This window comes from Lepisosteus oculatus, chromosome 1 (assembly GCF_040954835.1).
Source record: "Lepisosteus oculatus isolate fLepOcu1 chromosome 1, fLepOcu1.hap2, whole genome shotgun sequence".
In the NCBI taxonomy this organism is placed as follows: Eukaryota; Metazoa; Chordata; class Actinopteri; order Semionotiformes; family Lepisosteidae; genus Lepisosteus; species Lepisosteus oculatus.
Window position 1 is genome coordinate 73398565 of NC_090696.1, and position 25681 is coordinate 73424245.

General features: G+C 35.9%; 1 protein-coding gene across 3 annotated transcripts; it reads left to right on the top strand.

The window, feature by feature from the left end:
- The first annotated feature begins 36 nt into the window (after positions 1-36).
- On the top strand, positions 37-16669 carry cep44 (centrosomal protein 44). Of its 3 annotated transcripts, none has more exons than XM_069192754.1 (11): positions 37-110; positions 1392-1526; positions 4386-4533; positions 9631-9777; positions 11231-11332; positions 11707-11889; positions 12215-12424; positions 12853-12916; positions 13388-13512; positions 14793-14830; positions 14986-16669. In XM_069192754.1, exons 2-11 carry the CDS (start codon positions 1438-1440, stop codon positions 15032-15034), a joined length of 1155 nt encoding a protein of 384 aa, XP_069048855.1. In that variant the 5' UTR covers positions 37-110; positions 1392-1437; the 3' UTR covers positions 15035-16669. The 3 variants fall into 3 exon arrangements, with proteins under 3 accessions (XP_069048855.1, XP_069048853.1, XP_069048858.1); XM_069192752.1 differs by lacking the exon at positions 37-110 and adding an exon at positions 312-593; XM_069192757.1 differs by lacking the exons at positions 37-110; positions 9631-9777 and adding an exon at positions 312-593.
- Positions 16670-25681: the final 9012 nt, after the last annotated feature.

The window sequence follows — 25681 nt, forward strand, 5'->3', positions numbered from 1 at the left end:
AGCGCCTCTTGCCACCTCCTCCTCCTATCCGTGACCGCCGGAGCTACTTCGCTCCGTCAGCCTCTCCACTGCTGTCACTTTTGACGTCCCGTGTTGTTGGTGGAAATGACGTAAGAAAGTAAATGAGTAAATCTATCTTGGGATCAATTTCCTTTATAAAAAAAACAGACTTAACCAGCATAACACATTCATGCTATCCAATAATGTAAAATTTCGTTACATTCAGTAAAAAAAAAATATTTTCACCACCTGGGCCAAACAGATTGACTTTAATTGTTATCGAATGTGCGTCTCTTAATTTAAAGATAATTGTATGCTTATATGTAGTTAACCAATGGCGGCAGTTCCCATGATTAACCCGGCAAGGAACAAACTGATTTTTTTTTTGTAAAGGAGAATTGTGTTTACGGTAGTTAGCAAGATAGTTTATATCAGGGTTTCGCATCTGAAAATAAATTCGTGATTTATAACAGTAACCGAGTGTAACATTTACAAGTTTTAGATTTTAATTACAGATACAGCTGATATATAAATTGTCACTGCTGTTACTGTATTGCTGTTGAGTTTTAGTTACTACAGCTGTAAATAAACTGGTAAGTAAAACTTTTTAAAGAGGAAAGGTGCATGTAGTTAAAAACTTAACATTTTAAAAGAAGACCTACGAAGTTCTGTTAGTTTCAAGTTTGCAATAATTGTCGATTGCTCAAATGTTATTATTGGTAATTCAAATCCTAGCGCTGGTGCATGTACAAAGTTTGCAGTGGAACTCAAATTGCATTATTCTAACAAGTCGAGAGTAATCATCTGACTTGCACTTTGTATCTTTTGTTTTAATGGCACCATCTCTTAATTTGTCGGTTTACGTGTTGCACCGTTTTCAAGGTTACATATTGTGGTCTTCTCACCACAATATGTAACCTTATATATAACCTTCTTCAGCACAAATCACAGTAAATCTAAAACAACAGTTGCTGCAGTTCTGGTGTGGGCGATCCATTTGTTCTTGTTTGTTCTCGGAGTTATCGTGGCAACACTGCATTTTCCTGGCTTCTGAAACGACTTAATGAAACAGGGAAAGCAGCTGAATAAGTTCAAACAGAACCCTTTTCCTCACAACTGTACTGATTTAATAAATTAATAGGAAACTGTTGGTTTAGTTACTGTAGGTAGCAAGGTACGTACCAATAACAAGAAACGATATAAATGCACAGTACGTTACAGATACTGCCCAAGAGAAATGGGCAAACTGTCAGATAAACCACATGTACGGTAGTCGGTACCTTTCAGAATGTATTCTTACATTTAATCGAGTCGTGTATTTTGTAATTTATCGTCATTATTCGGGTAGTGAAAAATGCTTCACGTATTGACCACTGTTTTTTCATGCTCAGAAACATCAGGTAAACACACACACACACGCAAAAATCTTCAGTGACAATGGCAACGGGGGATCTGAAAGGCAGTCTGAGAAAGCTCGACCAACATCTTCGATTACTTAATTATCCCAGAGAAGTGGATTACACTGGGTAAGAGCGATTGTATAATTGTTTGTCAGCTATACGAAAGTCTTTTGTATTCCATTTCTCCCATCCGCCCATGCAGCCTTGTCACCTTTGCCAATTCATTGTAATGATAAAGAGTTGTCTACTTTGGTGTAAATACTGTATATAAGGCCATATAAAGGATATGTGTAGAATGTATGACTCAATTAAAAGCAGTACCCTCTGAGCTAGTGTTGGCCCTGAAAAGCTTTAAATCCCCAGACACGGTGAATGCTGTTGGTGATCTGTGAATCACAACCTAGCAGAGCTTTAGAAAACTTGTGTAGAATCTGTAACGTGCAGCCCGTCAACTTTAAAGCAGCTGTTAAAGATGACTTGGGGGAAAAAAAAACTAACTCTTGAGCAAGGCAAAATAGGACCTAAAGCAGAAATGATGATTCAAGAGTCTGAAGGGGGTCTGTTTAGAAGTTATTCTACTTGAATCTCCTGCCTTTAAAACAGTATTTTATGTTTGGGAAAACGAAATCTCAAAAGGACAATATTGTTTCCTATATACATTGTGAAGATGTCCAGACTAATAGAAAAACAGTTAAAGCATTGCATTATTATAGCCACTGTCTTGATTTTAAGTTATATTATTAAGTAGTGGTTGATGTAGTAGTAACTATAAACAAAAGAAGATAATTGCTTAGATGCAAATGTGATGGACATAATGTCTGATGGAGGTTTCCTTACAGTTTAAGGGGCACAAGAAGCCCTCAGGAGATTTTTACTTTATTCTTTAGTCATTGCTTCCTTCTAAGGACCTGTTATAAAACCTCTATACATCTCATGTCATACATGTGGTTTTATTTACTAATAGTTAGATTAACATCTGGTATAAGCACGTTTCTTTAATTTCCTATGATGTAATTTTTTGTTATGCTTTCTGTTTCAACCTTTGTAGGCTGTAAGGTCACAGCTTTCTAAAAGGAAGAGATTCTGGCAGCTATTGTAGTTTATTGTTACCATGCCATTTTGTAAACTGTCAAGGAAAAAGGCAACTTGGAAAAATGGGACCTGTTGTTAGATTTATTACCCTGGCTGAATCACCTTATTTTACCTCAGGGTTTATTAATACCATATTAATTTCTTATGTCCGCGGTTTCAAAAAAAGTTAAAAGAAATTAAAATTAAGGAAATGCTTTAAGAAGTGCTGTGGTATTGATACATATGGTATACATTCTTTCTCTTTATGGAAATAAGCGGTAAAATATGTGCATGGTTTTCATCATAAGCGCATACACAGCAGGTATTATGAAAGTAATTTCTGTCTTGACTTACAAAGAGTTGTGTGTAAGGAATTGCATCAATATATTGTGTGCCTCGTTTTTGCCCCAATAAATTCCACAAGAAATAGGCCACAGCAAAGTTTTTCAACACCGTGTGTCATGACTATGAGACTGTTAACTACATAGATTAAAGAAGGACAGTTAACCTGTCTCCACCTTAGAGGAATGTTTAAAATTGAACGTTTTAAGAGTTACATCACTTCTCATTATACTGTATTGGGGAAATCAGAACAAAGTTAATTGACAATTATGTCCCATATGAATGCAAGGAAAGTGTATGTTTTCAATAAACATTTAGTGCAGTTTTTTCCTGTATCTGTGTTCAAGACCTGGCAGCAGAAAAGTGAGCTGTTTTGTAAACACCCTTATATTTACATTAACCAGCTCTTCTAGCTAAAACAGATCTGAACTGAAGATCAGATGCGCTGATATCTGTTTGAAGTGCAGACTGTTTGCAGTTAGAAGAAAAATATTTTCCATAGATACGTGTAAAGTCTCCCAAACAAATGGGCAATGCAGTTTTATAAGAGGATAAGAAGACCCATCTTCTTGTACATGCTACTATCATATACTTAATGTGTCCTTAATGGGAGGGTTTTTGAATGTCTATTTAAATATCTTATTTTTTAGGCTTTAAAAAACACACTTTATATTGTAAAATATTTGTGTATATATAGAAATATGTTCTTGAATTAAAAACAATGTGTATGTATAACTACTTTCTTATTCTTTCTCCCTGTTAGAGAAGGCAATTATTTCACACTTGTCATTTCCTCCTATCAAAGCTCAGTTCCGTAATAGAAATGGTAACAAAAGGATCATCATTAAAATATAGCCAGTAAATCAATAAAAGTCTAAAACTTCTCAACATAAATAACACGTCTGTTTGATTTGTATTCAAAGCTTATTCATGTATTTTTATCTTAATGTACCTGCATATAATTGTACACTGCTGTAGACAAGGGTGGTGGCTGAGCAAAAAAAAAATATACCTATGATTCAAATCTGACCCACATTTACCATTTTGGAAGCAAATTGTTTTTTCTTGCAAATGCCTTGTCTTTACTGCAGAACATTTTCTTCAACCTTGTAAATTAATAATGAGTGAAAGCCTACTTTGGGTTGAAATAGACATGTACAGTACGTAGTCAAAGATAAGCCATGGAACATCATGGAACTTTGTTCATCTTAGTAACTTAAAATAATTAAAGAATGGCTATGATGTGATAAAAATAGATGCTGTGGACACGCTTTTAAATATATGACCATATTGTTTTACATTTTTTACTTCAATTTCCAAAATTCCCAAATAATAATTGCTGTTAGGCTTTCAATAGTTTATTTTCTGTTAACTGTGATCATATTAATTTGTGTTTGAATGAATCATAGCCAAAATGGCCTGAACTCTTCCTGGTTACAATATGGTCAAATACCATTTTTATTCTAATAAGAAATCTTTTTAGTGTATTAAGTTCTGTTACCAGTGCTTTTTTCTGCAGATAAGTAGTATTTATGCTTGGGAAATTTACATTGTAGCTGTGTCTTCTTACAGTTTGGCGAAGGGTGATCCATCTGCCTTTTTACCAGTTGTGAGCCACGCCTTCATTTCTTATTCTTCGTATCTAGCTGAGCATCTCGTAGGATTTGGAGTGGAGCTTGCTGGAAAAAATGACCTGCGTTTCATTGAAAGCGTCTATAAGGTAAATAGTTTAAATAATCACTCTATCTTTGGAGAGCTAATTGATATTGTACTGCAGCATTAGGAATTGATCAGTCACAATATAACCAAGGACTGCACAAACAAAATTTAAAAATCATTCTTCCATCTCATAGATGGAGAAAAATCTTTAATAGTTTGTAAGAAAAAGCTTCTACTGGGACATTTGCATGGAACACAAACATTTGTATCTGTGGGGACGTTTCTTTGACTGTCACTCTATTTTTATTTATTATTACAGGCTCACTCAAATGAAAAGACGCAGTGAAAGTCGCCTCAAAACAAATATTCTTGCCACTTTTTTATTTCAAAGAAGACAGTGTTTAGCTTATGAAAAATCCTCAGGTTGTTTGTCAGGAGTTCCTGTCTTTCTGAATATGTTTTCTCTAATTTTCTTTTGCATTGACTCAAATTGCTAATTATACAGTACCTGCCCTAAAATGCGCACAAACCAAACTGTCTGTAATAAGAATCCATTAATCTCCATTTATAGTACTACCTGCAATAAAAAAATACGAAAATATTTCTAACTGGGCCTAAATGTGAAATTAGTTAGAACATGGAAATACCATATTCTGACTTGAACAACTAAGACAAAAGAATACAACCTAAAGAATAACGTCCACTCAAGGCTAAACATTGCATGCCCCCTATGAGAAAAGAGATATTTCTAGCCGCAATCCAAAAAGTTCTGTCATGAAGTGAGCATTGTAAACTATGGGATTATATTTTACGTGCAACCCTGGTGTTCGGAATGAGATTGCACAGTCTGTTTCTGAATATAGCAACATTGCCTTGGTTAAAAGGTTCTCAGAATTGCTTGTCAAGCCAGTGTCTGAAAGCACCCTACATGGACTCCAATCAGCACTATAAATCCCTTAAAGAAACAAAGCTTGAGTACGACAATCATACTCAACCAAATATAAACATGTAACAACAGAAGTCTTTTTCCATCTTTGTTAGTGCACATCTGTAGGTTAAGAACTAAAATGTGACAATATTTATCAAATAATCAGAATAAGCCTTGGGTGGGATAGTGTTTTTTTCTTTTTAGGCTGTGATGTTTCATCATTTGTAAACACAATCATGCAAATGTTGGAAAGGCACATGGTGTTTCACTTAGAAGGTGCTTTTCCAACAGGCAACTCCTATTTTAGAGATCATTAGTATGTTCAGCATTGATTTGGTTTGAGATCTGGTAATGTACTGTAGTAAAACATTTCAACATAGTAACTCATTGAAACCATGTGTGATCTGTGTGATTTAGATTAAGGGATTATACATATTACAATTGCATTCCCTTATATAGACATCATCAGATCATTTTGTTGTTTTTTCCTAATACACACATATTCTGCCGTCACTGAATGAGAGACAGAATTGAGATTCAGTAAATACCAGTCTGTGCGAATACCCAGGTGATTACAATCCATTCTGAGGTTTGTTGCCAAAGTACAAAGAAGTCAATGCCGGTGTTGACTAGATCTGACAGCCTCCATATGAAGGTTGCCAGTTGCAATGGGAACCTGTTACTGGTGTGTGGTAGTAACCCCTCAAGTTGGGTTGTTACATGCAGTTGACTGTGTCAGTGTCTTTCATCAGTACTTCCTGGCAGTTTGCACGGCCGCTGAGTTCTAGCAGCTGGTGAGCGGATGGACCCAGACTAGCTCCTCAGAGTTAATTTTTGATAAAGCTGCCATGCTGGAAGTGTGTTTGGAGCCAGCCCACCAGAGTGCCTTCTACGCATGGATCTATCAGCTTTGTACACACTGACCTGAAGGTCTTTCTTACTGCTGCATATCGCAGCTTCTCAAAGTGTTACACTAAAGCAGCATGATTGGTTAGCGTGGCATTCATTAATAATTAGGTATAAAATTATACTCCTGTGTTGCATAGGAGTGCTTCATTCAGTTCAGTTAAAAAGTTAAAGTATATTTAATTGGGCTGTTGGTGGTAAGTTCTGAAAGAAAGCAGGCACATATCTTGGAAGAGGTGCAGTGTTCCAGATTGTGCAATTATAGGGGCTTAGGGTGATTGTGGGGGGAGTAAACCTACAGCTTCTGGTAAGCTGTGGGGAGTCCTGTAGGAGTGGTGTGTAAAGGCTGTGTATGGGTTGATGTCTTTTATGTAATGTTTATATGTACTGTTTTTAATGGTTTTTGTCAGTCTCAGTGTGTGTAAAACATAAGATACTTAGATAAGAAACAAATTTCTGTGAAATCAGACAATGAAGCATTATGGTATCGTATTACTTGGGGAAATGCAGTATTTTGAGCATTTCCCATCAGAAGATGGGATCCATCAGGAAGAAAAACTTGTTGTATGACTAATAGGCAGTACTAAATCCTGTTTATTTAATTTCTGTGGAATTATGAAGATGCCACCGAAAATTTAACCCAGAGGAAGCAATCCAGGTTGAAGCAGAATTTGATAAAAATCTGATAGGACTTAACTAATTAGGGAAACAAATTACAACGATAATCCTGTTGTGTATATATCTGTTTTGCATAGCGACTGAAAAATCGATACATTTATCATCTGCACTGAAGACCCAAAAGTAGGTGTTTTCTTTAATTTCAGAACACCTGTAGTGTGTGTTCAGTGTATATATAAGGAAAGGGATTGCACTGTTATCATAAGTAGGGAGAATGTTGGGAATTGAGAAGGCTCACCTCTTCGACACTCTCCCATCCAGTATCCGATGGCATCTCGAGGAGTATTGTTTATTTGGGGTTGGAACTTCAGAAGACATTGAATTAATATTACACTTAGCTCCAACTTGTTGAAGCACAAGTTAATGTTGATAAGTCTGACAAACACTGTAAAAATGTTCTTGCAAAAGGCAACTTTGTGTGAACTACCATACACATTCATTTATTGCACTTTCTTCCAACAGAAGTTAAGAAGTAAAGCTGAACAATGAATCTTCGTTTGTCTCGTAATTTCCTCTTATGCACTTTGCCATAGTTCAGACCATATTATTATCAAAATAGCTTTTGCTCAGGCAGGGTTGCTTTAAGCTTATGACTGCTTCACCAGGAACATCATCACCCAAAAAGGTGTGTTTCGGAATGATTATTGAAGTGTTGGGCGTGGAAGTTTAGGACCCTCCCTACAAAGACGGAAAAGCTGCACAGGTGGAGGAGGGACTCAGAAAGTTTTTGGGAAGTGATGTCATGGAGAGTTCTGAGCTCAAGTATCAGAAGTGATTGAAACCTTGGTTGCTGTCGTCCCTCAAGAACCTTCATCTAAAATCTCCACAATTTACAAAATAACTACAGATGAATCATGTTCTTCTAAATATTTAGTTAAATCAGTAAATCATCAAAATTAATGTACAATTTAACTTGAAATCAGCTCACCATTACTGTACATTGAAATGTTATCACCTGAGCTTCTTTGTATAGAGCCTTTACTCAACAAGTAGTTTGTTTTACAGGACGTTGCTTACATGGTTGTGGCTAGTGTGTGGAGTAGTACTGTAGTTAGGGCTCTGGACTCCTAATTGGAAGATTGGAAAGGGGGGCTACTGTTATACTCTTGAGCAAGGAGCTTCAGCCTTTGGACAAAACTGTCTGCCAAACAAATCAATATTAAATGAAATAATAATAAGACTAGTCACATCCTGCAGTTTGCCCTGCTTACATAATCTCTGGGGATTTCGTTACTCCTTAAATCACCTTACCTTCCTTAATTTATCATATTAAATAATTCATTATTTTCTGAGAAGAGCTATGATACAGTACATCTGTCCTGGAGATTTCAACAAACTTTTTTTCCCATTGAAATGTCCTGTGTTGAATTGACAGCTGGTGGAGAAGTCCTTGAATAATTACATCGGGGTTCACATTTCCTGCCGAGTAATGGAACCCTTCATGTGCTTCCAAGTTCCCATCTTAGATCTTCACCAAGAATTTTCCATTTAGATGTTTGCATGTAGAGTGATTTGTCACAGTGTTAATGTATTTCCTCTTATCCTGCATGTAATTGTTTGGTATATTGGAAGTGTCTCATGAACTTTAACATCTGGCTGAATTGATTTTTTTCAATAATAATCTTGGGAAGGACATTAAAGAGTGGACAATTCTGTTTGCCACTGAATGCAGAAAATGTAAGATGAGTATAAAAAACATCCTCCAGAATCTTCCTCAGCTTTAAGTGGATGCTGTTCTTATTGACTCCATTTCATGTAACTCTGATTTTGCCATTATCTTTTTATGGCCTCTGATATTTATCTAATTCGAAGTCTTAGTGTGTTGTGTTTTTATGCAGAAAACTGGTTAATGAGGCATCAATTTATGCTTTTACCCCTTAATTGGTGCACATACATATGTAGTTCCATAATCAATTAGCTAGTACATTTTACTGTATGTAGGCCTGAATCAGTGATACAGGATTTGAAAGCTGATGCAAAGTGGGGCACATTCATGGAAGCTTACAAAAATACCATAAATGTAATTCCATTAATCAATCTAACCATGATTAGATTGAGTGGATGATAGAAACCATTAAAAAGTGGGAACTCTTAACTCAGTCAGGTATAGGTTTGACAAGGTGGTCAGTGTTTTGTCTCGTGTCTGGAGTGCACTCTCACTGCTGCCTATCTGAAACTGGTGGCTGATCACATTGAAAAGGTACATTGCATAACAGAATGTCATTCATTTATGTTTGAATTTATGTTAATACAAAATGCATGAATAGCTCCTTTAACCTTAATAAAATTATAATTGGGTAATCACCCATCACTTCTACAGGTATGTTCTCGAAATTGTTTATTTCAGAAATGCAGATAATTTCTTGAGATGTCCAGCATTTAATTACCGTTAATATATTTACTGCTTTTATTTTACTGCATTTAGAATGGCCTTCTTCCATGTTGACAATAACACACTTTCAAAAACACCATTTTGTTAAATCCTTACAGAAATTATATTTCTACATTTGGTGGGTGAAAGGCACACAATATTGACAGTTACTGTTTGACTTGTTTGCTTACAGATTTTAAGGATGTTTAATGGAATCTTAAAATTTTCTAGTGAGATTTAGACACAGGTGAATGTATTTATTTTTCTTAATATAGGTTCTGCGGGACCTGTTTCACTATAAACCAATTTTGACAAAACAGCAGTTTCTTCAGTTTGGATATGCAGAAAGAAAGATCAGCATTCTATGTGACATTATCAGCTTTGTAACAAAGAAACACAAAGAGCTTTCAAACAAACACAAGGTAATAACACTTTACTTCTTTAACATTAAAAATTTATCAGCCTTTCTTTGGTTTCTTTATCAAAACAAATTGTTGTTTTTAAATTAAAGTTTTGTAAATCATCTTTAAATCAACAAAACATATACTCCCTATTGCATAATGTTTGTAATTTTAGTTTCAACAGGCCAAAGAAGTTTCATTTTTACATATGGATTCACTTTTTCAAACTTTTTCTTCATGCAAAGTAGCCTTATTTTTGCAGTACATAGACTCCTGGTTATATCATTGTTTTAGACTCCGTTGTTTTGTAATTTTTAATGATCACTTTTTTTGCATGAGTACAAGTGAGTTATGTAGAGTATTTCATGAAATGTGCACTATAGGAATCTTGAAATGCAATAGATGCCTAAGGAGACATTGCCCAAAAATATATAGTACAGTATGTGGTTTTAATATAGTATAGCCCAATAGGATCGATTAAAAAACAAAAAACAAAAAAAAACCTTTTGACAAATTTAATGAGAAAAGTTCAAAAAGTTGTAGTGAAAATAAAATATGATAATGATATATTTACAATAAATATTATTATATATGATAACAATATATAACATTCAACATAGTTACTGTGTATAATACATGAAAACTTGAAAATATCAAGTAGGCTTAAATTTAAGTAAAGATTTTGCTGTCTGCCAGGAAGTCATGTATTGATATTCTTGGTTTTCTTTTTATTCGGCGTTTTGCTCCTCAATCTTGAGCTGGAGATTAGCTCTCTTTGCCCTCAGTCATTACTGATAAGATCAGTCTTGTACAGATGCCTGTGTACACATTTTCAAACATTTTTTTTCTTGCCATTGCCTGAGGCAGACTATAAAGAAGACAACCTATCTACATAGATAACAACACATGACATTAAACTGCTCATTAGCTTGGGAATTAAACCTTTAACCTATACGTTTGAAGACGGGGGTTTACATTAGTCTCTGGGCTATATGAAAATGTTATCTTGTTAGATTGTTCTTTAAAATAAAATGAGTACTGTGCCAGAAAGAACTTAATTTCATTTTAGTTTCTGTGTATGACAGGGTAACCAGTTTAACTGTTTTACCAGAGAATAGTTGTGCAATCTGTAATCATTCTGCCAAAAGAAAGCTTTTCAAGGTTATTTTCCTGTTTTTGAGTAAACATATTGTTTGGCGTATTGGTCCTTGCCAGTAACCTGACTTTAAACATGTTGTCTAGTCCCTTTTTGACCGTGACAGAAAAAAGTCCATAGGCCTGAGAAACTTTAACCTTAAAAGTCAGGTTATCCTGTAACAAAAACTGTTTAGGGACTCCACAATGTGTTGCAGAGGTTAAATTGGTTATTAAAATAACCTTTACGGTGTTTTAATACAGTATATGAGTGTATTATACAAATTTTAATACAGTGACTATGGTTTGGACATTAATCTTTACTAAGTATCCTTTTCAGTCTAAACTTCAGCCAAAGAACAAAGCACCCACTCACGAGCCACAACTAAAAGATGAGAAAATTCTTCCAGACACTCCCATGCCACAGCCTGTGCACTGTATGGTAAGATGTGCACTATATGATAAGACATCTTTAGTTTATAGCGGAGAGATAATACAAGTAGAATGAGCCTCTTCTACTTTTAATTCTCATTATCAAGGAGGTAAAAGAAGATGTCTGTATTGAATGAGTTAAGGTGTATACAGAAAATTATGTTTTTAAAAAGCTTTCTTAATGTTTCTTGTTTTTTATATTAATCTAAAAAATACTAATTATGAATTTGTAAGATTTCTTTATTTACAATAACATTTGATTATGTTACATATTTATGCATTTCAGTTTGGAGTTCCTGGAGATGTTCTGTGCTTTGTTTTTTTTTCCGTTTTCTGTGCAAGCTAAGAGCAATTGCTCTCTCCTCTTCGATGTTTTGTTTGCAGAGGAAGCCTTTCGTAGAAAGACATGTGAGCAGTACGGCGATAAATCGCTCAGGTTCCTCCTCAAGTGCCTCCGATGCAGAGGAGCTTGACAGCCATAGTTGTGCGTCTGAAGAGGAGACTGTGAAAGGGCTGCCTGTACCATTGGATAAAGTGGATACATCTCTCAAAAGTCATTATAACATTGTATGTCCCAAGTTAGTCTGTATAGGGTAACCGAGAAGCATTTATTAGAATATTAGAGCCATGAAAAATACAAATTGAGACATGTTGGCTATATTGTCATTACATTTTTTTCAGTGGAGGATGACATTGAAATTGGTGCCCATAACTTATTGCTCATAACAGATTCCCATGTTCAGGTCTTATCTACAACACATTCAGACTTGTACTGTAATATTTGATATACTATGGTATTTGTACTATAATATTTGAAATACATTTTTGATGTTTTATAAATTACCTACGTTAATGAGGTGAAGTTAAAATGATCCTTCTATCTCTGTTGCAGGAGGCGGCTGAAAGCTGGAAATTGAAGTGCCTGGAATCCCAGCTTGTGGAATGTCAGAAAAAACTGGAGAGCCTCTTGGTATTCGAGGAGAGACTCAAAGTCCTCGAAAGAGAGATGGCAGGAAAAGTTATTATAGACAGGAAGGAATGGGACAACCTCGTCAGCAGAGTTGTCCTGCTGGAAACGGAGATGGTTTTGCGTTCCAGACAGGTACTGAGGATGGAGAAACCATGACCCAAACGATTATTAAACTGTAACACTTCAGGTGAATTCCTAGACTCAGCGGGTATGCTCGTTTATACTGATGACAAAGGAAAAAGTACAGTACTTCATCAGTATATGATGATGATTGTTGTTGTTAGGAATATTATACATTTTAAGAGTGAAACAAAATCATTGTTGAACTTCTCATGATGTTTTTACAAACTGGATAATCCCCGAATCCCTTAGTTCCTGCTTAATGTGATAAATATGTTTAGTATTAAATATCAGGCGTTGCCTAATAATCAAGGAGTAGTAATTCAGTAAGAAAAGGTTTATTGTACACAAGCTTTACGCTTTCCAGTTGTTTCTGAAGCATGCCCTGAATGATAAATCCATTACTGTAATTTCTCTAATTCTTTGTTTTCTTCTTTCAGGAACCATCAGCATCCAATGAGAAGGATAGTCATGAGTCAAAATGTACAAATCCACATTCAATTGGTAATTATATTTTAATCTTCCAAAATTTGAATCAATCTGCAAACAGTTATTTTATACAACAATTTAGTTCAATTAAAATGCAGCTCAAAACAACTGTTCTTCCATTTATAGTATCTGCACAACATTATAATTAACATTAAATAAGGCTGATGGGGCCTTGTCATTGGTTTAACTGTTTTTTTTTTTAGTTGAAATATGATCTAAGCTGAAATAGGTTTTAAGATTATTTATTCAACTCTTGTCTTTAATTAGATTATTTTTTAAAACTGAAACAGCTGAACTAGGAAAATATGATGGATTAGTCTTTTTAATTGTCCATTAAATTAAAACCTTTTGAATGAATTGTTTGTACTATTTTAACTGCTGACCTTTTTCATGGGTATAACAAATAAAACAAAAAACAGCTCTTGAAAAGAACATGTGATTAATAAATAGAGCGATTTTTTTCTGCGTTTTTCTCTTCCGATGCAGAGACAAGATCTAAGACGCCAGAGAGTCTTCATCATAACTCGTCTGGATATAGCTCAGTCCTATCCTCAGACACATCTCCTAACGCCACTAACATTAATTCTTTTGTTTTGACAGAAGTTTCAAAGGTGAGTATAACTGGCAGAGGCTTAACTACATTCCTCCCTGAGGTCAAGAGAACAGGCTGACATTACTGGTGATATACACTGCTGGGAAGTACAAAACAATTATGGAACATACTTTGCAAGCATCTTCACAAAACCTTAATGCCTGGCTTAAGATTGTCCCAAAGTTTTGTTCCTTTCTTTGCATTGTAGCTTTGTAACATGGATATGGGTAAACCAGTTTTTGATTGACTTTTTCAATTATTAATTATTATTAATTCCCTTAATGTTTATACTACTAATAGTTTACATTTCTTAATATTAGAACATGCACAAAGAAATACTGGTAGAATTTCACAATAGTATATTTTAAGTGTTGTATTGAAAATCAGAGTAAAATAATTGGAAATAGAACCATGAATAGGAACTTGTTTACACAATGTTTGCATCCAGATGGGTCTGGTGGGGATTGGTCTGTTTTACAAATGACAGGTAAAGTGTGCTTAGTCATCCATTAAGTGCTGGTACATCAGTTCAATGGGTTCAGCACTCGATTGTGCTTAAAACCTCTTCATTTCAGCTCCACAGCTTGAGCTGCAGACATGTGACACCCAATCTGTAATAGCTTCTGACATTAGTTGATGTGTATCGCCGGTACAGACCACTTTATTTTCACACCAACAGTGGTAATCTTTTCAGTCAACTTGCTCTTCAACGTCTCTTCCTCGTGGTTCAAGCACTGTCTTGCTTAAGCCAGGTTCAGAAAGTAAGTCCGAACCACGCTGCTGATCTCAAACATATCTACCTCATGTGTTCCTTTGCTTATTTGAAACCTGGTACAGTGAAGTTCACAGGTACTGTATATGATTTAAAAATTGGGATGGCTGTGCTTTTGAGCTTCTGGAAAGGTAGTTTGAACAACAGGCATTCAAAATGAAACAACATAACCTTAGCTAAAAAAAAAAGGGAGAGAGAGGATTATTTTTAGTTCAATCAATAACTACCTATTAAACGACAATAAAATAATACCCTCAAATAGCTCAAATACCCTTAAAAAGTGTTCCAGGGGTCCACCCTCCCAGAACATCCTTTATACCAATCGAGTGGCTTTGAATGACCTTCAGTTCTGCTAATGCTATCCATGTGTGTAGGCATCTCAGTGCCTGAAGCAGAAAGAAAAGAAGCACCAAAATGAATTAATCTCATTCACGTTTTGCCAGTGGTGTTTATAATTTTAGAATCAAGCCATGTGTTGTTTTCTTGGGTCTTTATGCATGTAATAAACATACGGTTGTTTTTTGCAGGCATCTACGAAAGAAAGACTGGAACGAATAACAATCATGTGAGTAAAGGCCTCTAACTGTGTGTTAGGTACTTGCTAAAAGCAATGCTGGCCTTTACTGCTAAGTATTACATGTGGGAAATGTACTGCAGTTTGTACTTAACTGAGTCTCAGTGGTACTCTTTATAATTGACCATTTCCCCTTCTTATTTCAGGATGAAGGAAACTGCAGCCCTGTTGAAGTCCACAGACAATCCTCTTTGAATCTGCTAGATGTATTTTAAGTAAACATTTTTTACTCACAGAAATAAACCAGATTTTATGTTTAAATCGAAATGGTTTTAAACTTTAAATCAACTGCAGGTTTTCTCCTTTTTCTCCTTTGAAAGATTTAAACTGTATGTGACACAAGACCAAAATGCATACATATCACTTGAAATGGTATCTAGGCGAGATGGAATCATATATAGCCTGCCTGCATATGCCTCAGGTGGAATAAACTTATGGTGACCTGAAACTTGAGTTTTAACATTGATAACTACTGTATAAAGGCGGCCAGAGAGGCACTTTCATGTTCCTATGGCGCCCTCTTGTGTTCAGTATGGTTCTGTGTGCTGACTTATAAATGCACCGTCAAGGCATAGACCTTCTCAATAAGAGGGAGTAAAATTAAGCAAATTCAATTTTATACAAGTGCATAGAAAAAAAAAATGTAAACCTAATTGGCCTGGTACTTATCTAAAGAGTACTGGTAGATCTCGGATCTAATTTGGTTGGATTCTCCTTTGTTTTACAGAGTGCAACTTCACTTTGTTTTGGAGGCAAACATTTCGCTAGTCTGCACATCCAAAATTGTAACTTTTTGCTTTGTCCAGCCACACCGCCTGATCCCATTTGTGCAGATGTTTGTTGGGAAAACTCCTTTTAGAGGTTGTCTAGGATGAAGCTAGAAAAACATACACTGGGGTAGAGGATATATCTTTTAGAGGTTATTAACAACTGAGGATCGGTCAAGTATTGATTGCACGGATAAGAATCATTCTTCATCACATCTATACTGATGACTATACTGATATCTATACTGAAGAAAACAGGTAGTGGACTGTGAGTAGTTGTAATGACAACATGTGCATAGAAATCCTAACTCAGCCCATTGCACATGGCACTCATGGAAAAAAATACAATCTAGAAGATTTTAGCTTATAGTACAATATTTTCAAATGGTTTTATTTAATAGTGCTAAAATAAATTTATCAATTTGTCCAAAAAAATGAAGACTCGCCTGTTTATTGAATTAATACTGAATGTATTTGAATACATTCTTTTCGCCAACTTCTGTTCTTGTTTGGATAAGTACTGTTTATTCTGTTGAGCATTTTATTGCTAAAGATTTCTGTGCACACTTTTTTTTTTCTTTCCTTTATAAAGTATTTTTATCCTGGCGTGAAATACTGAGGCAATCCTGTTCATTGCTCATTTAGGAAAATGATTGAGCACTCAGTCTTGTCTGGGGTTGCAAAGTGTCGGGCGCGTCTGCCCTCTAGTGGATAATAGCAGAATGTTTTCTTTCTTCGTTGACACTTCCACCCCTCACCCCCCAGTAAGATTACTGTTTTTTACCATCATCAGTGCAGCGAAAAGCCCTTGAGATTCTGATACCTATGGAGGCTGGGAAGAGTTTACTGTGTCAAAGGTTACCATTTTCTTCATTAAGCTACAAGGTGTGCTTTATCGGGCTTCTGGTGAAGACATGACCTCAATTTGGATTGTTTTACTGATAGTAAAGCAGAAGGCTGCTGCTGGTACAAGATTTGTAAAGTGTCAGGTTGTGAAGCCCACAGTGTTTTCTAAATCATAGACATGGAACTGCGTTAATAAAGTGAACTTTAATAAATTGTGACTGATTCACAAGCAAGTTGAGCCTTGTATTTCATTTTGTATGCACCAAAGGTGGTGGCATCCTGTTGGACCTTTTCAATGTGAAGATGTCAATAAGCTGCTTATATTTCTAGCTTATCTACACAGTTCGTATATTTTGCTAGGAATCAAGTTTTTGCTAATCCTGTTTTGGTTCAGTTGTGCATGGCTTGTCCCCTATTTTAAATTCAGCTTTTTAGAGTATATGGTTTGGACTGAGAAATATGAGGAAAATCAAGAATATAGGTCGGTCTATTATTTGTACTTTCACAGTAGACTGATTAATGATGCATGCTAATTGACAAATGAATTTCTGTTACTTCTGTGCAGATACGGTTGTTTTCCTGATAATAGCGTTGTAACTTTGATACTCATGTCTCACTATATTATTAGGCTTATAACGTAATGAAGTTCTGCCTTGACCGTTTTCTGAAGACATCATAAATCATACTTCAAATTGCCTGAACACAAGGAAGCATTTCTGAGGACTGACTTATGTTTAAGTCACACACCTGAAGAAGGCTCCACGGCCGAAACGTTGTGTTCTCTTTCTTCTTTTTTTCAGCATGGAATAAACCTATTACTTGTTCCTTATGTTTAAGTGCTCAGCTGAAGCAAACATTTTGATGAAAAATTAGTAATTATCCACTCCGTACATTCTGACCATTTGATAAACCGTAATATAACCGTCAATTTATTGTAAGCTTGATAACATTTTAAAAGTCTAAGACTAAAGAATCTTTTTATTTTATTTTAATGCTTTAATGTCAAGGCAGGACACAGAACAGGACTTACCAACTCATGCCCTTCACGTTTGTTTGTTGTGAGTTTACTGCTCTGCTTAGTCTAATTCATTCATTCTTCTTGGGATGAGCTAGTCATTCAGATATAAATATTCATTTTTCTATATCTAAGTCAATTGGATATTATGTCTATTTTCAGTTCTTTCAGTGTTTAAGGTGTGCATTATAACGTTAATAACCATATTATGTTTTTATCCATATGATATTTGGTAATTCTGGTAACTATTAAATTAATGATCCATGAATCCTAACAACTCTTCTTTTAATGAATCATACACAGCCAGCCTCAACAACATGATCAGAGAATTTGGTTTCAGTACCTCAACTTTCTTCAGAAAGGCTTTATTTAAATGGGTGTCTTTCTGCTCCTAGCATCTTTTACTGCATTTCTAATCCCTTGTGTTTCCTTGTACTGTTTTATTTTTGTGACTTTTTTTACCTTTCCTCTAAAACACTTTGAGAAGATAAACTATAAAATAATAATAAAATAACGTATTTTATTATTATAAACTTCTCTGTATGAAAAAGCATCTCCTGTTTTTGCTCCCAAGTGCTGGTAGATGTCCTCTGAATTTGTTTAGTCAATAACGTTTAGGATTTTGAATGCACAATCAAATTCCCATATAATCTTTCCTGTTCCAGCCTTCACTGATTCACTTTCCATATTCTTTTAGAAAAGGAATTAAATCTTTTCTTCCCATTATCGCTACCTTTAGGGACCAAACCCGGTAGGGATTATTTTGATTAAATTGAAGTTGAGGTGTGTCTGGGCAGTAAAACCTGCTGCGTGTGTGCAAACTGCTCACCTCCGCCCCATGTGTAAATATCACCAGTACCATTAGCTTATCTGTGGTGTGGCTGATTTGTCCTGTCTTATCATGCTTTTAGCCTACGACAGAAGGCATGCTACACAGACTCAATGCAATGTTCAGATTGTATTTGAACATCTGTGTACTGTATGTATATAGACGCATATTTCTAAAGAATTCTGTATTATTCTGCTTGGATTAGTAATAATAATAATAATAATAATAATAATTAATAATAATTGCTTACACTTATATAGCGCATTTCAGGACACTCCACTCAAAGCGCTTTACAGGTAATGGGGACACCCCTCCACCACCACCAATGTGCAGCATCCACCTGGATGATGCGACGGCAGCCATAGTGCGCCAGAACGCTCACCACACACCAGCTATTAGTGGGGAGGAGAGCAGAGTAATGAAGCCAATTCATTGATGGGGGTTATTAGGAGGCCAATGGCAAATTTGGCCAGGACGCCGGGGTTACACCCCTACACTTTTCGAGAAACTGCTGGCAGTGCTGGGAGTACACGAAAAGGTGCTGGCAGCACACCTTTTACACAAAACCCAAATGCTCACAAACCACGGTATTCATTTTTAAAGTTGTATCAACAGATCTGTTGTTTTCTTCATTTTTAACTTTGATGTAGTAAAGGTTTGTGACATATTTCATCAGTGAGGTTTTAACTGGATATTAGGTCTATTTGACGTGTTAAATTAAAGCCCAGGATATAAAAAAAATTCTTGATTTGTTTGAGGTGCATTTCATGTAGGAGGAAAACATGAATGTAAAAATACTAAAATCCAAATTTAAACCTTATGTGAGGGCTTTGGGGCTATCTACATTGGATACGCATTGCTCCATCTGTAGCATAAATTATGTAATCCACTAGAGACTTCAAATTGTTTATGGGAGCAGTGCGATTGTGTTAAATCTTATCCAACACATGAGCCTGGTTGAGAAAACGTGAGAGCAACTTGACATTTCCTTTTACTGTATGTTCAGAAATGTGGCAATGACATTTAATTGGGGTAATAATACGAAAAACAAGGTACACCAGACCTATTGCATTAAAGAGATGAACGCAAACATAATTCATTGTGTGCATTCAAATTTTTCTTGCTCTCTCAACATAGTTATTGAAATGATTTGAATGCTTGATCTTTCTTTTTTTATTTATGCACACACTGAATATACTGTATCACAGATTATTACTATGCATATTGTGTGAAGTATTTGCAGCTTTCTCTAAAGTTTTCTTTTTATTTAGAAGTTGTGGAGTTAAATTAAAGAGTTAAATTTAAGAATTCGCTTTAAAGGTGTTACCTACTGTATACTCTGTTAGAGAATCTCAGGAAAGTGCTCTAAAATGAAATGATGCATGAGAATAGTAAAATGTATCTTTGTCTGAAAACCTACCACGAAGTGGTTAAGGCAACTAATTTAAATTGTCTGAACGTTTTAGGTGTGCTTTAACAAATACTAAAACTCATACACTTATTGCCACATTACTAGATCAGTCTTACTTTGAGACATAATCCTTATTGACATTGTTATCCAAGAACAAAATCAAATGAAGTAAATAGATATTTGGTGCCATATTTCCCAAAGAGGTGGCAATGTAACACATTTTTTGCCATCTGTTACCGAGAAACTTATGTAAATAAAGCTATTTGCCAGTCTCCAATCCAATCTTCACTAAATAATTGGCCACATTATGATTTATGTTATACTTAGAATATATTGCAAAAGAGTGTTCTGGCTACAAGACATTAGCTGTGAAATTGTGTTACAAAGAGCGCGTATAATGTTCTGCAGCCAGAATTGAGTAAATGTGTCATTAGTTCCTCTTGATTTGGATTGAAATACACCGCTCTTACTATTCCTTTTCATCTGATCGAGATTTTGAGCAAAAATCTAAATATCCATTTAAGAGGCCTCATTAATCATGACTGCTTCAGGTCTCACAGAAAAAATAGACAAAGGAAGAAAAGCTCTAAGCTTTGCAAGGACTACCACTGCTCTCCCCGTTCCCTACACTCAGCTCAATGCATACTCACTCAGCTATGTTCCAAAGGCATTAAAGATAATTTTCACCCTAATTAGCTGGACCTGAAGCATGTCATTGAACTCTTTACCTTCCTGGGATGCCGAGCTTCAGCATAGCAGGAATTTCTATTCCACTTGCTTGCCTGCTAATTGATGCAATCTGTCAAGATAATGAAAGGAGGGTTTTCAGTGGATAACAAAAATGCATGGAACCTTATACAGAGGATGGAAGCTTAGAAGAGGTGGGAACCTCACTTCATAGCACATTCCATTTGGAAGACTTTAATTTCCTCTCCCATATTTGTTGAAACAACTTCAGAATTAATGCTTGTTTTTAGACAGCTCTTAGCTCCTTACCAAAATGAGAGGTTGCTGTAAAGCTCTGGGAAGTCTTAAAAGACGAAACAGAAGATAAAATAGACTAAATTATATAATCATTAACAGACATGGCTTAGACTTCTTATTCCCTTTTTTAGTACCATATTCTTACATTTTTCTGAGGGGAAAAAAGGTAAGGATTTTAAAATGCAAGTCTAGAGAGGGGATGTGTGAATTGGCATGGTACTGAATATATGTATTTAATTTTAAAACGACTTAAATCAATTTTAAAATTCCAAAGGAGCAAATAAGGTGTTGAAGGGGCAGTTAATGTCTTTTCTACACTTTCTTGACTAACTAAATACTAGTTTAAAGACGGATTTTCTTTGTACTATATGCAGTTCCCATATTAAGTAGGAGGGTGTTTGAATTCTGTAATTGGGAATAAAACTGCATTTTCTTATCCTTCTGTAAAGCCACACTCAGTAGGAGATAAAGCCTCTGTGAGTCACAGAAAAGAAAGTGGGCTATAGAGAAAATTACAGTGATACAACTTTATATTCTATGAATTACTTCTTTTGCTGTATTTAAATTTATTAGTTTTTGTTTGAACGTGCCAACGTATTTTCAGTCATATCCATAATACAAAAGCATTTTCCTCATACTGAATTCTTGCTCCAGTGTAACTTCATTAGTAAGACTTCCAGTAAAATGGTTCCATGATTATGTTTAAAATCCATAAAAAACAAAGGACCCTATTCAAGTTTGAAAAATCAGGATAATTTTTCTTTCTTCATTCACTGAAACCAACGTGAAAGTAATTAGAAAAATAAATTACATAAAATTACGTCCAAAACTTCAATAATATATGTAGTAAATTGTACATAAACATTGCTAAAACTGAATGTAAATGCATTTAATAAACAGATTGTTAGAGAGAGGTCTGCTGTCTGTCTACCTTATAAATTAAAGTCCAGTAGAAAAGTTCACCTTTAAAGATGGGAAACATTGTAGCTAACAGCATATTAGCTGTTTGCTATTTTTCTAAACTGCCTTTGGAAAGAAAAAGAATTTCCATGCCAGATTCGTGTTTTTGTTTAAAGGAAATGTTTGATTGCACATTTGTTATGACATTTTTTTCCTCATTTTCCAAGAGGAGCCAAGTTGTTAATTTTGGCCAGACCCCAAGAACGTAGCTCTTGCCAGTTACAACAGTTTTCACAGGCCAATAGGAAGTCGTACAATAACATGTTATCAGTGGAAATAACTGCGCTCAGGAATATTGGACCATTTAAGAATGTTAAAAAAATGCACATTTTCACTTTCTTTCACCAGAAGGCGGCTGCTCTTTTGGCAGGAATTTAATTGGGCTGGGCAGTAGATACTGTGCCTTTTTTCCCCGTCGTCATTATAATTATTGTTAAATTTGCTATCATAATCAAATTTGCAGTTATTTAATTAAATAATAATTCAGGCTTCCGCCAGAGCAGTTTTTGGTATTATATTTTATATATAAGATATTGGTAATTTTATTTCAGGTGGGTAGCTGCGTCAGCATGCGTAGGCTGCAAAGGAACAAGTAATGGGTTTATTCCATGCTGAAAAAAAGAAGAAAGAGAACACAACGTTTCGGCCATGGAGCCTTCTTCAGGTGTGTCATATATATAATATAATATATAATATAAAATTGGTATTTTATATTATATATAAGAAAAACTAAATTTAAAATTACACTGAAAGCTAAAACTGTTGAAGACTAAGTGAGTGTGACTAAGTTTCCGTACCATTCCCCTGACCCCTAATAATTCAAATGTTCTTGACATGTTCTTAATAAAATATACTAACAAAAATTCAAGTTCAAGTTCAAGTTTATTGTCATTACACTCGTATACATGGTATATGGTATAACGAAATGCTATTTAGCTAGCTCTCGGACATAAGTAGTACAAAGAGAAAACAAAAACAACAACCACAACAACAACAACAACAACAATACAATTGTGTAGCAAAAGAAAGACAGAGACAACAGGCAGTGTGCAAAAAATAACAACAGACGATGTGCAAAAAAAACAGCAACAGGCGATGTGCAACAACAACAAAAAAGGTAACAGGTTCTGTGCAAAAATATGCATCAACAGAATGAAATAAAGGGATAGAAATGATGGGGAGTGAGCTTTTGACATGTGTGGTAGACGTAGATTTTCAATGTGTGTTTGGGTTTTTGGTAAGAAAGAAAGGAAGAAGGCACCATGTTAAAGGGTGACATCATGGCGCAGTGTTCAGCATTGCTGCCTCACACCGCTGGGACCCCGGGTTCATTTCTGTGCGTAGAACACATCCCTGAGTTCATGTGGGTTTCCTCTGGATGCTCCGGTTTCCTCCCACAGTCTGAAAATGTACTCTAGGGTTAATTAATTGGGAAAATTCACCCTGGGTGTGAGTGTGTGTGTGTGCTCGGTGTTGGAGCGGTGGCCTGTCCTGTCTTGTGCGAGTTGCTTGCTGGGATAGGCTCACCTGTGACCCTGAACTGGAGGAAGCCGTTCGGAAATGGATGGATGCAATCTTAATTAATAAATGACTGGCATGTGAAAAGTCTAGCCCTAGCTTATTGGCTTAAGTGGACTGCTGTGCTGTTAAACCTAGACTTGTCTCTTGGTATTTCAACTGTGGACCTGTATGCAAAGAAGAATTGTTAGCACTTTAATACTTTAATAATAATTAATTCATTTAGTTTAGTTTTCTATTGCACCAGAGTGCTTTATACAGTACATACTGTAAGGCGGGGGGGAACCCCACTTCATTGTGGTCAGACTGCACTGGCAGATCAGGCGGAGAAGTTCCTTCACCAGCTGATGTAAACATTTAGGAAGCGTAGATTATACAAGACTGGAGTGGAATTAAGGCAGTACTATATGATTATTTTTTATCGGAGTGTAATTCCGTTTATAAATTCTGTACAACTTAACACTATTGATAATTAACATACTAAGAAATTAATAGTAATTGACTTTTATTAACGAGTGTTTAAAATGGAATTAAATGAGGAAAGTTTTCATGTGTAAATATTTTATTAATTAAAAATTTTGTGGTAATAGATGTGGAACATGTATTACAAATGTTATGCATTTACACAGTGTAAATCACAGTCCCTAAATTAAAATGTTATTGAGGATTCTTTAACTTCTTTAAGAGGATCAAATCATCAAGCAAATAAAAAAAACACATTTCTCCCATGGTTGCACAATTTTACAATAGAATGTTAACATTTGGCTTGTTATTCCAAAATTGTGTGAAAAACAATACCACAGTCCAAAGTTCATAGGCTGTTGAACTCAGTTCCCTTTCAGTCTTGGCCCTGCATTTTTATTTACATTGAAGATATCCCAAGCATGACAAAGTCCTTATTTCTACTAAATGGAACATTGTGTGCTTCTCCGCCCTCATTAGTGAAAATATATGAACAAAACCTTCCTTATCTTTATTTTAACTGCCTTTTAAACAATGACTGACTGCTTGGGAACTTCCCCTGGTTGCCTGACTGCTAAAAGAAAACAGCATTTAGAATGAAGTTGCGTAGGTCATTTTTTTGTAATATTACATCACAGCGATTAATTGGAGAGACTGGGCGAGGGGAAGACTCTATGGCTGCATGCTACATGTTAAAGGGAAACTACAGTCTCAGTTTCTCAGGCGGGTAATAAAATATCTGTAACAAAATAAATTAATTGACGGTATAGAAAGAAATGACAAATTTGAAACTAAGCACCAAATCGTGAATTTTGTTCACGTCGCCATGTCGCCATGTTGTTGCAAACCCCTGGTTTCGCCAAGGGCCAGCGTGAGCGTTCCCGCGAACGGCGACATCGTGTTGTCTTCCTGCTCACTAGTCACTGTAATGACTAATGTAATGTGATGCATGAAGTACAGGTTGCGCAGCAGATAATTCACCACAGAAAGCTTCCAACGTGACCTGCATGCAGAGTTAACAAGTAAATTCCGTTTATCTGCAAAACTGTCGGGAATTTGAAAATATTTCCGTCGGAATAAAAGTGACGTATTCGCAAGCCTGCTCATTTACAGTATAAGAGGGCTGCAACACGTCATTGCAAGTTTTGTTGCCTCATTCTGAATCGCAGAACATGGCGCTGCTCATACTTGGAGTTTTGTCTATTTTGTGATGGAAATTTGAGGTTTTACAAGTTACTGTGTACATTTTACTGTTATTGTGGTTTGAAATGCACTCATCAGTGTTGACTCTTTCTAACCCCGAAATATAAAAATAGTGTAACGCTTACGGCCGACAAGCACTGTGTGTAAGAGCCGGCGTACCAGAGGAGGTGACGTCACCGCCCTTCCCTGTGATAGCAGGACTACGGCTACTGGGCAGTAGAGAGATCTCTCTTTAGCTCACGGGGCTAGGTCACTGCAGAGAGATGCGGAAGTCCCGGGTTCGAGCCCCGGACGGTGCAGGGGCCGACCAGATGCGGCAAGGGCGCCCGCCTGAACCCCCGTTGCGTTACAATAGCATCGGAGTTCGGCTTTAATGTGCAACATATTCAACTACAGTACATGATAGTACTGTAGTTCAGGTGACCCAGTCAAGAAAAAGAAAAAAAAGCTCTTGAAAAAGGTTACAAGACGGCAGCTATGCGGAGTGAGGGCTTTTGGGACAAAAACAATTCCTACAATTCCCGTCTGCTTTGTGTGAATAATCCACTTCTACTTCAAGCAGGTATGACACTGTGCTGTAAAATGCCTCGGAATAAGTGTGGACACAATGCTTAGCTGAACGTAGGCCAGTTTCATTAAAACCTTAATTAAACTTAATTTAAAATGATCTGCTTTGCCTTCCTTTTTTGTTCAGACCCCGGCAGTGACTAAACCATAGGTTTCAGGTTTAATAAGAGATAAAGGGGTCAAGACAGTAACAGAAAGTTTCAAAAGCATAATTCATTTCCTTTTGTTTTATTGCTGTATTCTGCAAATGTATACCAAATGTATTACACAGCAGCCTTGA